This window comes from Bombina bombina, chromosome 1 (genome assembly GCF_027579735.1).
Source record: "Bombina bombina isolate aBomBom1 chromosome 1, aBomBom1.pri, whole genome shotgun sequence".
NCBI lineage: Eukaryota > Metazoa > Chordata > Amphibia > Anura > Bombinatoridae > Bombina > Bombina bombina.
Genome location: NC_069499.1, coordinates 1,038,866,423 through 1,038,883,482, shown reverse-complemented (window position 1 = coordinate 1,038,883,482; position 17,060 = coordinate 1,038,866,423). Strand labels below are relative to the sequence as shown.

The window sequence follows — 17,060 nt, the reverse complement described above, 5'->3', positions numbered from 1 at the left end:
TTTTTTTTGCGTGGCATATTCCCTAATGGCCAGTGAGACAGGGGAGTACGGTTTGTCATAGTGACCACCTGGATCCTAGGGGTACAAATCATTGCTCATTTGAATGTAGGGATATAGTGGCTTAATTTAAGACCCCACTCCTTCAGATAAAAACAAGCTGTTTTTAGTTTTTACAGTTTATCTCTGCACCAAGTTAGTACAACACTTAAGTGGCACATGTTTTAAACCATTTGCATTTCGTGTAATTTAGAGGAGTGCAATTGTATTGTCTCAAATGGGTAATATCTTGCATTTTCTATGTATAGGGTAAAAAACAGGAATCTGCAATCATTGTTTAAAGCAGTTCACAAACTTATGTACATGTGGCTTAATACTCAAGTGTATAGTATGATGACCTTGGGCATGAGCAAACTCATCCAGGCCTTGAAATGGTCATCCGCTCACATTTTGAATGGACGAAATGATTTTACATTTCTTTACTACTTATATTAAAAGACATAATAAAGGTGACCAATTAATTTATTTCACAAATTAACACAATCTGCTTATCTGATTGAATGTTTATGCCATATTAAGATATATAGATAGACAGACAGACTGATAGAGGACACATAGATAGATGATATATAGACAGCACACACACACATGATTAAATAGAAATACAATGGGGGTTGTTTCATATATAGAACAGTGCTAACAGTATAAGTGTTAAAAGCTATTTCCTTTGCTAATAGTATTTGTATTTTTTATTTCTTTTGTATTTCAGTCTACTTTTTATAATATCAAGACAATACTTCATCTGGCAACCATGGTTCATAAAAGCAAGTCATTTTGGATTACAAATTTTAAAGATCACATAATAAACATAAACGTTGGAGGGTTAAAGAAACGGGTGAGTTCCATTACACTGTCCCAGTTTCCAGATACTAGACTTGGACGATTGCTATCTTGTGAATCAGAAGAGTCTATCTTACAAATCTGTGATGATTATGACTTGGTGTCTAAGGAATTTTACTTTGATAGAAACCCTGGCCTATTTCCTTATGTTCTATACTTCTATGAAACTGGTAAGCTCCATCTAATGGAAGATTTATGTGCCTTTTCATTCTCCCAAGAAATTGAATATTGGGGAATCAGTGAATTTTTTTTAGATACTTGTTGCAGTTATCGGTATCATGAACGTAAGCTAGAGAGTAGACGGCGCAACTGGGATGAAGAAAGTGAGGTAAGCAGTATTGATACCTCAGCCGATGAAATTTCTGATTTTAACATCGACCTAATGCGGTTTAACAACTTACAGTGCGGCAATTTGCGTAAACGACTTTGGCTTACCATGGAAAATCCTGGCTATTCTATACCTAGCAAAATTTTTAGTTTTATTTCAATTTGCGTGGTTCTACTCTCTATATCTACAATGTGTATCAACAGCATGCCAGAGTACCAGCACTTTGATGAAGATGATATTCTGATTGATGACCCAATATTGCATAATCTTGAATATTTCTGTATTTCTTGGTTTACTTTTGAAGTATCATCTCGACTGATTCTTGCACCAAATCTTAAGAAATTCTTCAAGCATCCTTTAAATCTCATTGATATTGTATCTGTGCTACCATTTTATTTTACCCTTTTGGTGGATGTAACTTTTGGCAGTGATTATGAGTTGGGAAATTTGGGGAAAGTAGTGCAAGTATTTCGCCTAATGAGAATTTTTCGAGTGCTGAAGTTGGCCCGACATTCAACCGGACTACGTTCTCTTGGAGCAACACTAAAGGTAACAAGGCATAAATAGTGTTAAATATATTTGAGTTATAAAAGGTGGATGGTATATCATTTATTAAAGGGACATGAAAACCAAACTTTTTCTTTCATGTTTCAGATAGAGCTTTTAATTATAAAAAAAAACTTTCCAATGTACTTCTATTATCAATTTTGCTGGGCTAGATTACAAGTGGAGCACTAAATTATCAATCGCCCGCAAACGGGCAAATTTGCTGATTTGCAGGCGCACGATAATTAACCAGCCATTACAAGTGGCTGGTTATTGCTACAGCAAGCTTGTGGTACCAATTAACGCTTATAACATCAGATCTCTGGTTAATTTTATAAAATGCACCCCAAATGTCCCCAAAATACAGTGTAGTGTATTTTATTAAAAAAAACAGATAACAGCATAATTTTTCAATAAAATAATTGCACTAGGCAGTATTTTGGGGATAAATTTGGCGGGAGTGGGGTGTTAGAAAGTGCCTTTACATTGCGGTCTATGTGAACTGTGTGTTCCTAGTAAAATTATATGTATATGCTTATATACATATATAGTTATGTGTTAATATGTGTATATACATGGTGATATTTAGCGCTCCACTTGTAATCTGGCCCACTGTTAGGTACACTGTAATCTCTAAAAGCTTAAAGCAATTTCAAGGAAAGCCCTGTAGTTGAGAGTTGTAAGGAGGCAATGCTACATGAAGAGAGGTGTAGGGTTTGATCTGAAAGAAGGAGGCAAGTAAAGGAATATTCACAAAAAAGTGAAGATATATTGGAGATATTGGGTGAAGAACGTTATACGGGAGAATAAGAGGAGGTAGTTACAGAGAGATGCAGCAGATAAGGAGATGTATTCATGATATATTGGTGTGTAAACAGACGTAAGGGTGGGAGATCATCAAAGATGATGTTCCAGTAGTTAAGGCAAAATATGATAAATGACTGAATTACAATTATAGTTGTGTCTTTTGTGCATAAATGGTGAATTCTGGAGATATTGCTTGGGTGACAATGGCGGGATTAATCTACAGACTGGATGTCAGGGGCAAACAAAAGAGAAGAGTAAATGTTTCCCTAATACGGCAGTTATGCGGTTGAAATATCCTACTGCATGCATTTAAAGCTATTTAGTAAGCAACTATAGAAAAACATATCATAAATAAAGGTGACAGTAATTAGCTGCTGCACGTGGTTTAGAATATGAGTTTTCTTCTGAACATGTTTCAGTTTTTCTCCTCCATCAACCAATCCAGGGAGAATACTCAGGAAGATATAATAAAATATGGTGCATCTTTACTGAGATGAAAACAGTCTCTCAGGACTATAAAATATATTAATGTTTACACCAATTTATTTCACCGTACAACTGAGATAATACTGGACAGCCGTTTTGTTGCAGTATTTCTTATGGCCTAGATTTGGAGTTCGGCGGTAGCCGTCAAAACCAGCGTTAGAGGCTCCTAACGCTGGTTTTGGCCGCCCGCTGGTATTTGGAGTCAGTGATTAAAGGGTCTAACGCTCACTTTTCAGCCGCGACTTTTCTATACCGCAGATCCCCCTACGCCATTTGCGTAGCCTATCTTTTCAATGGGATCTTTCTAACGCTGGTATTTAGAGTCGTTTCTGAAGTGAGCGTTAGAGCTCTAACGACAAAATTCCAGCCGCCTGAAAATAGCAGGAGTTAAGAGCTTTCTGGCTAACGCCGGTTTATAAAGCTCTTAACTACTGTACCCTAAAGTACACTAACACCCATAAACTACCTATGTACCCCTAAACCGAGGTCCCCCCACATCGCCGCCACTCTATTTAAATTTTTAACCCCTAATCTGCCGACCGCCACCTACGTTATACTTATGTACCCCTAATCTGCTGCCCCTAACCCCGCCGACCCCTATATTATATTTCTTAACCCCTAACTTGCCCCCCACAACGTCGCCGCAAGCTACTTAAAATAATTAACCCCTAATCTTCCGACCGCAAATCGCCGCCACCTACGTTATCCCTATGTACCCCTAATCTGCTACCCCTAACATCGCCGACCCCTATATTATATTTATTAACCCCTAATCTGCCCCCCTCAACGTCGCCGACACCTGCCTACACTTATTAACCCCTAATCTGCCGAGCGGACCTGAGCGCTACTATAATAAAGTTATGAACCCCTAACCCGCCTCACTAACCCTATCATAAATAGTATTAACCCCTAATCTGCCCTCCCTAACATCGCCGACACCTACCTTCAATTATTAACCCCTAATCTGCCGACCGGAGCTCACCGCTATTCTAATAAATGTATTAACCCCTAAAGCTAAGTCTAACCCTAACACTAACACCCCCCTAAGTTAAATATAATTTTTATCTAACGAAATAAATTAACTCTTATTAAATAAATTATTCCTATTTAAAGCTAAATACTTACCTGTAAAATACATCCTAATATAGCTACAATATAAATTATAATTATATTATAGCTATTTTAGGATTAATATTTATTTTACAGGCAACTTTGTAATTATTTTAACCATGTACAATAGCTATTAAATAGTTAAGAACTATTTAATAGTTACCTAGTTAAAATAATAACAAAATTACCTGTAAAATAAGTCCTAACCTAAGATATAATTAAACCTAACACTACCCTATCAATAAAATAATTAAATAAACTACCTACAATTACCTACAATTAACCTAACACTACACTATCAATAAATTAATTAAACACAATTCCTACAAATAAATACAATTAAATAAACTAGCTAAAGTACAAAAAATAAAAAAGATCTAGTTACAGAAAATAAAAAAATATTTACAAACATAATAAAAATATTACAACAATTTTAAACTAATTACACCTACTCTAAGCCCCCTAATAAAATAACAAAGCCCCCCAAAATAAAAAATTCCCTACCCTATTCTAAATTAAAAAAGTTACAAGCTCTTTTACCTTACCAGCCCTGAACAGGGCCCTTTGCGGGGCATGCCCCAAGAATTTCAGCTCTTTTGCCTGTAAAAGAATAAATACAATACCCCCCCCCCAACATTACAACCCACCACCCACATACCCCTAATCTAACCCAAACCCCCCTTAAATAAACCTAACACTAAGCCCCTGAAGATCTTCCTACCTTGTCTTCACCATACCAGGTTCACCGATCCGTCCTGAAGAGCTCCTCTGATGTCCTGATCCAAGCCCAAGCGGGGGCTGAAGAGGTCCATGATCCGGTCAAAGTCTTCATCCAAGCGGGGCAGAAGAGGATCTTCCATCCGATTGAAGTCATCATCCAGGCGGCATCTTCGATCTTCTTCCATCCGGAGCAAAGCGGCAGGATCCTGAAGACATCCAGCGCGGAACATCCATCCGGACCGACGACTGAACGACGAATGACTGTTCCTTTAAGGGACGTCATCCAAGATGGCGTCCCTCGAATTCCGATTGGCTGATAGGATTCTATCAGCCAATCGGAATTAAGGTAGGAATTTTCTGATTGGCTGATGGAATCAGCCAATCAGAATCAAGTTCAATCCGATTGGCTGATCCAATCAGCCAATCAGATTGAGCTCGCATTCTATTGGCTGTTCCGATCAGCCAATAGAATGCAAGCTCAATCTGATTGGCTGATTGGATCAGCCAATCGGATTGAACTAGATTCTGATTGGCTGATTCCATCAGCCAATCAGAAAATTCCTACCTTAATTCCGATTGGCTGATAGAATCCTATCAGCCAATCGGAATTCGAGGGACGCCATCTTGGATGACGTCCCTTAAAGGAACAGTCATTCGTCGTTCAGTCGTCGGTCCGGATGGATGTTCCGCGCTGGATGTCTTCAGGATCCTGCCGCTTCGCTCCGGATGGAAGAAGATCGAAGATGCCGCCTGGATGATGACTTCAATCGGATGGAAGATCCTCTTCTGCCCCGCTTGGATGAAGACTTTGACCGGATCATGGACCTCTTCAGCCCCCGCTTGGGCTTGGATCAGGACATCGGAGGAGCTCTTCAGGACGGATCGGTGAACCTGGTATGGTGAAGACAAGGTAGGAAGATCTTCAGGGGCTTAGTGTTAGGTTTATTTAAGGGGGGTTTGGGTTAGATTAGGGGTATGTGGGTGGTGGGTTGTAATGTTGGGGGGGGGTATTGTATGTGTTTTTTTTACAGGCAAAAGAGCTGAAATTCTTGGGGCATGCCCCGCAAAGGGCCCTGTTCAGGGCTGGTAAGGTAAAAGAGCTTGTAACTTTTTTAATTTAGAATAGGGTAGGGAATTTTTTATTTTGGGGGGCTTTGTTATTTTATTAGGGGGCTTAGAGTAGGTGTAATTAGTTTAAAATTGTTGTAATATTTTTATTATGTTTGTAAATATTTTTTTATTTTCTGTAACTTAGATCTTTTTTATTTTTTGTACTTTAGCTAGTTTATTTAATTGTATTTATTTGTAGGAATTGTATTTAATTAATTTATTGATAGTGTAGTGTTAGGTTTATTGTAGGTAATTGTAGGTAGTTTATTTAATTATTTTATTGATAGGGTAGTGTTAGGTTTAATTATATCTTAGGTTAGGACTTATTTTACAGGTAATTTTGTTATTATTTTAACTAGGTAACTATTAAATAGTTCTTAACTATTTAATAGCTATTGTACCTGGTTAAAATAATTACAAAGTTACCTGTAAAATAAATATTAATCCTAAAATAGCTATAATATAATTATAATTTATATTGTAGCTATATTAGGATGTATTTTACAGGTAAGTATTTAGCTTTAAATAGGAATCATTTATTTAATAAGAGTTCATTTATTTCGTTAGATAAAAATTATATTTAACTTAGGGGGGTGTTAGTGTTGGGGTTAGACTTAGCTTTAGGGGTTAATACATTTATTAGAATAGCGGTGAGCTCCGGTCGGCAGATTAGGGGTTAATAATTGAAGTTAGGTGTCGGCGATGTTAGGGAGGGCAGATTAGGGGTTAATACTATTTATGATAGGGTTAGTGAGGCGGATTAGGGGTTAATAACTTTATTATAGTAGCGCTCAGGTCCGCTCGGCAGATTAGGGGTTAATAAGTGTAGGCAGGTGTCGGCGACGTTGAGGGGGGCAGATTAGGGGTTAATAAATATAATATAGGGGTCGGCGATGTTAGGGCAGCAGATTAGGGGTACATAGGGAGAACTTAGGTTGCGGCGGTTTACGGAGCGGCAGATTAGGGGTTAAAAAAAATATGCAGGGGTCAGCGATAGCGGGGGCGGCAGATTAGGGGTTAATAAGTGTAAGGCTAGGGGTGTTTAGACTCGGGGTACATGTTAGAGTGTTAGGTGCAGACGTAGGAAGTGTTTCCCCATAGGAAACAATGGGGCTGCGTTAGGAGCTGAACGCTGCTTTTTTGCAGGTGTTAGGTTTTTTTTCAGCTCAAACAGCCCCATTGTTTCCTATGGGAGAATCGTGCACGAGCACGTTTTTGAGGCCGGCCGCGTCCGTAAGCAACTCTGGTATCGAGAGTTGCATTTGCGGTAAAAATGCTCTACGCTCCTTTTTTGGAGCCTAACGCAGCATTTGTTTGAACTCTCGATACCAGAGTTAATTTTATGGTGCGGCCAGAAAAAAGCCCGCGGAGCGTTAGCAGCCCTTTTACCGCCGAACTCCAAATCTAGGCCTAAATGAGCTTCTAAAGCAAGTATGCAAATGTACTTTACTTTGTGATTATATATCAATATGCAATACATATACAATGTTAAAGCCATCTTCTTTTAAAAGCATGTTCTACAAAGTGCTATGTAAATGTACTACAGGTACAAATCACAAAATCCAAACTTATTAGGAAATTCAAATTTTTTAATTAATATTTTTTTTTAAATTAATTATTAAAAAAGTATTGTTTTCTGTGCCTGTAAGTCATAATCTCCTCTGCCTGTGTTTTTAATTTGCTTGTTTGTTTTTTTGTGTATAAAATGCAAATAATAGTCTATATTTATTTAACAATTATTACCTTTCTGATTACAGTACTGTACTACCTTTTCTGAGGATACTCTGTATACAATACAGTGGCGTATTTAGGTTTTGTGCTGCTCTAGGCACTAAAAATTCTGCTGCCCTCCCCTCCCCCCAATGGTTTTAGGCCTTTTTCCCCTTTATTTTTTGGGGTTTTTTTTTCATAACAATTCAAAAGAAAATGGGCTAGCAAAACACTTGCATACAGGTGGGTTGAATTGCATGCATCTCATACCATTTTCTCCCTGAGAGAAGAAAAAAGAAGGGGATGGGAGAAAAGGGAGGGAAAGGAAAGAAGGACAGAAGGGAGAGAGAGAAGATAAAAGTGGGGAGGGAGAGGAGAAAAGGGGGAGTGAAAGAAGAGAGCAAAGGAGGGAGGGGGGAAGGAAAGAAAGAAGGAAGGGAGTTGAGGGAGGGAGTTGAGGGTTCTCCTCCAGCCTCACCTTGTAAGCCTATCCCCGGGCAAGTTTCTCAATTCTCACCAAGAACCCTTCCACTGCAAAAATGCTGTCAGCTCTAAATGAAGCAACGGTTTAAAGGAGCTCTGCCTGTGAAGAGTGACCTTAATCAGTGCACGTGCCTTGTCTTCTCTGTAAAAGCCTGCACTTTATCGCTCACTGTGCCGTGTGCTAGCTTTTAGAGAGAGGATAGGGCAGATGTGCTGCCCCTCCCAAATCTGCTGCCCAAGGCACCGGCCTTGTTGGCCTAGGCTATAATACGCCCCTGATACAATAGCATTAAAAATGATATAAAATTACCTTTAGCTTACATGAATAAGCTATGTTATGACATGTAATGACATAAGATATTGTTGTTTAAACTTGTTCCATCCCCTCTCCAAACTGTCCCATTTAAAAGATGCAAATATTCCAAAATCCAAACTATTCTGAAATCCAAACCTTTTCCAGTCCCAAGCAGTTTGGATAAATGAGTTTTCTACCTGTATTGTAAAATTAAAAACTTGCAACTACTATCTTCTACGTGATATTAATATACCATACATAAATTAAAAAATTAAAGCATGTTTATTTAAAAACTAACTTAGTTTAAATATATGCTATTTGACAGTATACTAAATATGTATAACACACTATTATATACACATATGTACAATAAACTCACAATCCCCCAGCTCATATAGATTTATTATTCATGTACAAGTTTCACTACCTTCTAACAGTAATTAGATCCCTTTATTAAATTTAATCTGCAATCTCGATTGCGATCTGGATACCTATATAATATAGCGCTATTGTGACAATGCTTAGAACAACAAACCCTAAGTATTCCTCTCTCTGTGTGCACAGCGAGAGATAAGTTAAGTAGAATTTTGAGTACATTTAGAGAGATAAATAAATTGTCGAGGTCTGTGCTTTCTGCAATCTCAGCTCATTTGATTGGATTGTGGTTTCAGTTAGCAGAGAAAGCAATTTCATATTAAAAAAATATACCTAAAGTAGCAAATACCCAAACATTTGCAGCTGGCATAACAGTCATAAACATTAAGGGGAAACCATTTATACAGTACACTGTCTCTTTAACGGCTGTGAGATAATCCATTAACTGTGACAAGAGGAAGGTCCACATTTTTATGAATTCTTCTATGATGATGATGCAAGTTTTTTTAAGTGAGATATTAATTTCACAAATGGGATTTATTGAATAAACGCCATTGAGATCTATCTATCTATCTATCTATCTTTCTATCTATTATCTATCTATCATCTATCTATCTGTCATCAAAGGGTAAAAGAAGTAGGTAACTTTCATATAAAGTTACCTAAAATAACTAATTTTTACCTAGATTACAAGTTTTGCGTTTGTGTTTTAATGCTGAAAAAATGGTAATTTCAGCGTTAAAACAGAACCGCAGTCATTACGAGTCTTGTCGGTATAGCTGTGCCGCAAGCCTTTTAGCCTGTAACGCAACGTCAGTCCCCCACACGTAAAAATTACGTTTTTTCATGGGACTTCCATAGCGCAGCCATTACAAGTTTTGGGGTGAGGCTAAAAAGCTTGCGTTACACCCTATACAGACAAGATCCGTTTCGCAATCTGAGAGCAGTAGTTATGAGTTTTACGCAACAAAACTGTTACATAAAACTCATAACTAAAATGTCACAAAGTACTCTAACACCCATAAACCACCTATTAACCCCTAAACCGAGGCCCCCTGCATCACAAACACTAAATTAAACTTATTAACCCCTAATCTGCCGCTTCCGACATTGCCGCCACTAATAACATTTATTAACCCCTATTCCGCCACTCCCCGGCATCGCTGCCACTATAATAAACCTATTAACCCCTAAACCGAAAGCCCCCCACAATGAAATATACTAAATTAAACTATTAACCCCTAAAGCAAAAGCCCCCCACATTGCAATAAACTAATTTAAACTAGTAGCCCCTAAACTTAACGTCCCCCTAACTTTATATTGAAATTACAATTTCCCTCTCTTAAATTAAATTAAAACTTACCTGTCAAATTAAAAAAACTAAGTTTAAACTAACAATTTAACTAATATAACTATTAAACTAAAATGAAACTAACTACCAAGTAAAGAAAACTAAAATACATATTAAAAAAATCCTAACACTACAAAATATCTAATTACAAAAAATAAAAAATACTAAATTACAAAAAATAATAAACACTAAATTACGAAAAATAACAAACGAAATTATCAAAAATAAAAAAGAATTACACCTAATCTAGTAGCCCTATAAAAATAAAAAAGCCCACCCAAAATAAAAAAAAAACCTAGCCTACAATAAACTACCAATAGCCCTTAAAAGGGCCTTTTGTAAGGCATTGCCCTAAGTTAAACAGCTCTTTTACCTGTAAAAAAAAACACAAAGACCCCCCAACAGTAAAACCCACCACCCAGCCAACCCCCCAAAATAAAAAAAAACCTTACTCTAACAAAAAACTAAGCTTCCCATTGCCCAGAAAAGGGCATTTGTATGGGCATTGCCCTGAAAAGGGCATTTAGCTCTTTTAAGAAAAGCCCAAACCCTAAACTAAAAAAAAAAACACCCAAAAAAGTTTCAAAAATCCTATTACAAACCTCCGAAGATCTACTTACAGTTCCTGAAGTCCGGACATCCAGGCGGCGAGAGGTCTTCATCCAGGCAGCTCCATCTTCATCCATTGCGGGACCAGCATCTTCTTCACTCCTGCGGAGGTGGAGCGGTCGTTGTGCGGTGGCGGAGGTCCAAGCGAAGGTCTAAGGTCTTTGAATTTGAATAAGCCACTAGAATGAAAGCTGCTTAAATCCTATTGGCTGATTTGAACATCCAATTGGATTTTAGCAGCCCTAATTCCTATTGGCTAATTCAAAATTTTCAGCCAATAGGAATGCAATGGTACCCCCATTTCAATCCTCAGTGTATGGTGGACGATCGCATGAAGAGGACCTCCACGTCAGATCGATGGACCTCCGCCTTGACCTCTGCATTGTACCTCCGCCTTGGACCTCCGCCTCCGTGCATGCCGCCTGGATGAAGATGGAGCCGCCAGGATGAAGATCGTTCAAGCGGGACTTCAACAACTGTGAGTGAGTGTTAGGTTTTTTTGGGGTGGTTTTTTTTTTAGATTAGGGTGGGCACTCTTAAAAGAGCTGAATGCCCTTTTAAGGGCACCAAAAGAGCTGTATGCCCTTTTCAGGGCAATGCCCATACAAATGCCCTTTTGAGGGCAAAGGGTAGATTAGGTTTTTTAGATAGTTTTTTTATTTTGTGGGTTTGTGGGGGTGGGGGTTTGTAATGTTAGTGGGTCTTTGTATTTTTTTCAAAAAAAGAGCTTATATAATTAGGGCAATGCCCTACAAAGGGCCCTTTTAATGGTTATTGGTAGTTTATTCTAGATTAGCTTTCTTTTTTTTGGGGGGTGTTTTAAAAAAAATGGGTATTAGAATAGGAATAATTGTTATTTTGGATAATTTGTTTGTTATTTTGTGTAATGTTTTTTTTTTTCGTTTTGGGGTGGGTTTTTATTTTTAGATTAGGGGATGGGCATTTCATAAAAGAGATGAATGCCATTTTAAGGACAGGTAAAAGAGCTGAATGCCCTTTTAAGGGCAATGCCCATACAAATGCCCTTTTCAGGGCAATTGGTAGATTAGGTTTTACTTTATTTTTTATTTTGTGTGTTTGGGGGGTGGGGGTTTGTATACTGTTATGGGGTGTTTGTTTTTCATTTGCAGGAAAAGAGCTGTTATCTTTAGGGCAATTCCCTACAAAAAGACCCTTTTAAGGGCCCACAAAAAGGCCCTTGGTAGTTTATTATAGATTAGGGGTTTTTATTTTGGGATGGGTTTTTTATTTTTTTAAAAGGGTATTAGAATAGGAATAATTTTTATTATTTTGGATAATTTCGTTTGTTATTTTTTGTAATGGTAGGTTTTTTTATTTTTTGTAATTTTAGTGTTTTTTATTTGTTGTAATGGTAGGTTTTTATTTTGTAATGTTAGGTTTTAGTGTAAGGCAGCTTAGGTTTTATTTCACAGGTAAGTTTGTATTTATTTTAACTAGATAGTTAGTAAATAGTTAATAACTATTTACTAACTAGTCTACCTAGTTAAAATAAATATAAACTTACCTGTAAAATAAAAATAAAACCTAAGCTAGCTACAATTTAACTATTAGTTGTATATTGTAGCTAGCTTAGGTTTTATTTTACAGCTAAGGTATTATTTAGTTAATAATTGTAACTTTAAAAATTTAGCTCTATTTTAATTATGTTAAAGATAGGGGGTGTTAGGTTTAAGGTTAGGTTTAGGGTTACGGTTAGGTTTAGGGGTTAATAGTTTAATTTAGATTGATGCAATGTGGGGGGCTGGCGGTTTAGGGGTTAATAGGTTTATTTAGTGGTAGTGATGTGGGAAGCCAGAGGTTTAGGGGTTAATAGCTTTATTTAGTGGCGGCAATGTTGGGGAGCAGCGGAATAGGGGTTAATAGATTTATTATAGTGTGGGCGATGTTTGGGTGCAAATGAATAGGGGTTAATAACTTTAGTATAGTGGCGGCGATATAGGGAGCGGCAGATTAGGGTTTAATAGATTTATTTAGGTGGCGGCGATGTCGGGAGCGGCAGATTAGGGGTTAATGACATTATGTAGGTGTCGGCGATGTCAGGGGCTGCAGATTAGGGGTGTTTAGACGTGGGTTTTATGTTAGGGTGTTAGGTTTAAACGTTACTTTTTTCCCCTATAGACATAAATGGAGCTTTTCATTCCCCACTTCAGGTGTTTTTTTATAACCCGATATCCCCATTGATGTCTATGGGGAAAGCGTGCATGAAAACGTCAAAACTGCTGTTGTATTTTGTGCGGTATGGAGCACAACGCAACCATATCGCACGCACAGGGCGGCTGTTTCAAAACTTGCAATGGCTACGCTATAGAGGGTGAAATAACTCAACTTTTGTTGCATTCGTTAAATTCCCTATAGCAAGCATAACTCTACCTGAGAGTTTCCTGATAAATTCTATTGATTATTTTTAAATTCAGTAAATTAGAGGGTTTTTTTGCAATGCTGGTGAGAGTGATAGATGTTGCTTTAGTGTAATTTAAAACATTACAGATGTTCTCTTTATTTTGATGTTCCCATGCTGTGTAAAATTACTTTTTGATGTCATGCTTGGCTAATGGTGTCTTTGTCCATCAGTAGAACTGTTGTTATCATTTGACCAAATGGTTTAAACCCAGGACCACGCCAAAGTCTCTTCCTCCCTGGGCCCCTAACCTACAGCCACACAATGCTTGCTTACAACCAAACTGACAAGGGTGACACAGGAAAAACGTTCTGCTCTTATAGTGTGAGGTCTGAACTGTGTGTCGGAATTTTCTTTTGTAGAGAGTGGTACAATATCTTTAATCAATCAATTTTAATTCATTGAATTAATTCAATCTGTAATACAGTTAACATTCATCATTTTTTATCAAACATATGATATCTAAAGAGCTTAATAGTTAACATCATGTGGTCAATTTATCAAGTTCCGTACGGACCGCTGCTCCATAACTTGTCCGTCTGCTCTGAGGCGGCGGACAGAAATCAACCTGATCCAATACGATCGGGTTGATTGACATCCCCTGCTAGCGGCCGATTCTGCAGGGGGCGGTATTGCACCAGCAGTTCGCAAGAACTGCTGGTGCAATGATAAATGCTGACAGCGTATGCTGTCTGCATTTATCGATGTGCGGCAGACATGATACACTACATCGTATCATGTCCGTCCGCACAATAATAAATTGACCCCTACAAGTCAGTGACCCCTGTGTTCAGTGATATTATGATATTAATATAATGTTCTCAATAGTGTATAGATGTATTTGTTTCCTGACACAGTTTCAGACATCTCCCATAAATATTACTTCAAACCTTGTGTCTAACAATTTAAAAAAACTGCCCAAGTGATAAACAGAGGGTCACATAACTTCATAGTTCAAATAGAAGATTCATGTCCCTTTAAGTTATATAGGATTGTTACTATACTTGAGATATTTTCCCAAATAGGGAATTTGCCCCTCTTGCACACCCTTCCCCGCCTTGTGGACACCTATGTTAGCAGGTTCTACAAAATGACTGTGAGCTTATCACCTCCAGCACCCACCCCTTTTTTAGATTGTTGCCAATTTCACTTGGCTATTTGAGTTCCACTTCTTGGCCCAACTTTTGACAGTGATTAAAAAAAAAACTCCATTTTGTTTCCAGTGCCAGATTTGTTTAGGTGTGTTGAAAAAAAAAACAAACTACATGACTTCTAGTTTCTGACGTCTTCAGTGATTTTTTACCTTAAAGGGCTTTTATATTTGTAACATTTTGTAACCGAGTTGTAAATTAACAAATACAAATATATTGGTTTTATCATCTGAGTATTGTTTCGCTTTAGCCCAGATGTGTCAAAGAGAATTTTGTATCTCAGCTCCTGATTGGAATTTCCACACATGTTAAACTGAATGTTCCATTGCATTTCACATGAATATTGAGGAAGAAAATGCTATTTATAGGGTTCTTACAGGGCAGATTACAAGTGGAACGTAAACGTTTGTGCACAAGCAATAAGGGGTTTATCTTGGGTGTTTGCGCTCGTTGGGCTTATCGCTCATATTATGAGTTAAAAGTAAACGTGATTGCTTGAGCACAATCACGATTTACGCTAGAATGATTACAGCGTCATCAGAGCTCTGGTTAACTTTTCAGGCTCGCTGGAAACAGGTGTTAAGAAGCAGCAGTCTTAAGACTGTTGCTCCTTAACTCATCCGTCACCTCTGAGGCGGCGGACAGCAATCCGCCCAATCGTATATGATCGAGTTGCTTGAGACCCCCTTATAGCGGACAATTGGCCGCAGATCTGTAGGGGGCAGCATTGCACAAGCAGTTCACTAGAACTGCTTGTGCAATGATAAATGCCGACAAGGTAAGCTGTCGGCATTTATTGATGTGCGGTGGACATTATCCGCTACAGCGGATCATGTCCATCCGCAGGATAATAAATTGGCCCCTATCACTCATAATAATAATAACATCTAATATAAATTATTAAAAAAAAATTGCACACAAAAGTTTTAAGGGCTCAAAGATATGAGGTCTGGGGGCGGGGCCAACCGCCATGGAGGTCAGTCGCATCTGAACGGAGCTCCTGGGCTATGGACCAAAGAACAGAAAATGTCTCTCTACTACAAGCATATTATTACATCTAAAAGCTCATGAGCACTTGCTTAAGCACGTAGCATAGAGGAAAGCCATTTATAGAGGATGCATGCAAAGCTTTCACCTTACGACTTTGTTGTATGACGAGCGCGGCCATTTTATCTGCAGGCCTCTCAGACCGGGATCACCTGTTGATGGAGGGCTCAAGAAACTATAGCATAATCCCTCATGGGTCCTCATAGCTATTGTTGCTCCCTATTACTATGTACATACCTAGTGTCCCATTGTTCCAACTGGCATTAACCTATTGAGTTTAGCCTATGCTAAAGGGTGGCTTACAAGATGAACACCAGCCGCTTCATTGAGGAACTAGCTCACATGCTAGCAAAGCACCACGCTGCCTTCGAGAAGACCTTATGCATTGCGCTCGGCAAAGGCAACTTTTGTGCAACCCAGCTGCCTACTCAGCCAAATTCCAAGCAGATAGAATCTGCTGAAGGTTGCGCTTCGGAACTCTGATGTCAGCGTGATGGCATCTTACACAGAGAGGCTCCTTTTTTCACAGAGGAGGTTGGAGACTCCCTTCTGGGACCCAAAGCTTGCACAATCCAGATTGGCATACGGAACTTCAATGACCGCAAACGAGCCATGCAGACCCCCATAATGACACCTGTGAGTAACACACATACTGAGGGCGCTCATTACCACCTGGTCTGCCGCGATAATAACCTTACAAGGCTGAGAATGAAATCAGTACCAGGAAAAATTTTCCTCAGCGACAACAACTTTGTCTGATCCAGGCAACCTGGGACAAGGCTCTTTTGGCATCCGATAGCAATCTGTTTCCCATGCCCACTGCAGAGCTATGGAGGGCAGGTATTGGTTAGCGAACAGTGTGTTGCCAGCCGGACTTGGAGTTTGGTGGTGGCATGCTTCCTTGAGAGAGAACTCTGTAATCGTACACATGTGGAACTTTTTTGTTGTGTAAAATGTTCATATTTCAATAATGCTAGATTGCACGCTACATTACATATATTGGTTCCTTATGGAATTGTTTGTTCTCCCATAACATATCAATATCTTATTTCCCATATTCTATATTGACAGGGTTGGTTATCCCTAGCTTCACTCTAGCTATATTTTATGACATACTTGAATACCTTGAATATGTTTCCCCTATAGCTCTGCATATAGAGATTCTAGTTGAATTTAAGGTTCTCTTGCTTGGTGCAGAATGTGAAACCTAGGTGCTAGTTTTGTATTATATTAGGTGACTGAAGCTATAGTATTCTGCAGCTGGTAAAGTGTATAATGACCCAGAATGTGCTAGTTGAACCATATAAAAAGGCATATTATTGTTCTCCCACGTTAACCTGTTACCTAAGCTCCTTCTCATACAGCTCAGCACAGCCGTTTTCCTGTTACTAACTAATACTATGTGGCATACACAGTTTCTTATAGATGAGACAAAGGTGTGCATAGATACTATACTTTACAATAGCCAGGTTTTGCTATTTCATATATATCTTATTGTGATAGAACTAAAAATAATGAGACCAAAGTGGACCTAATTACCAGGGATCAGCTCTGCCGTACCAGGATTTTACAATGTTTTATTAAAATGCTAAATTGACAAATGCTACGGGTGTGTG

General features: G+C 38.4%; 1 protein-coding gene across 1 annotated transcript in view; it reads left to right on the top strand.

Annotated features, from left to right (window-relative positions):
* The first annotated feature begins 808 nt into the window (after positions 1 to 808).
* The window catches only part of KCNS1 (potassium voltage-gated channel modifier subfamily S member 1), a 37,084-nt gene continuing 20,832 nt past the window's right edge, over positions 809 to 17,060 (top strand). The window contains exon 1 of the mRNA XM_053693467.1: positions 809 to 1,774. Coding sequence (XP_053549442.1) covers positions 809 to 1,774 — 966 coding nt within the window. The remainder of the gene's footprint in view (positions 1,775 to 17,060) is intronic.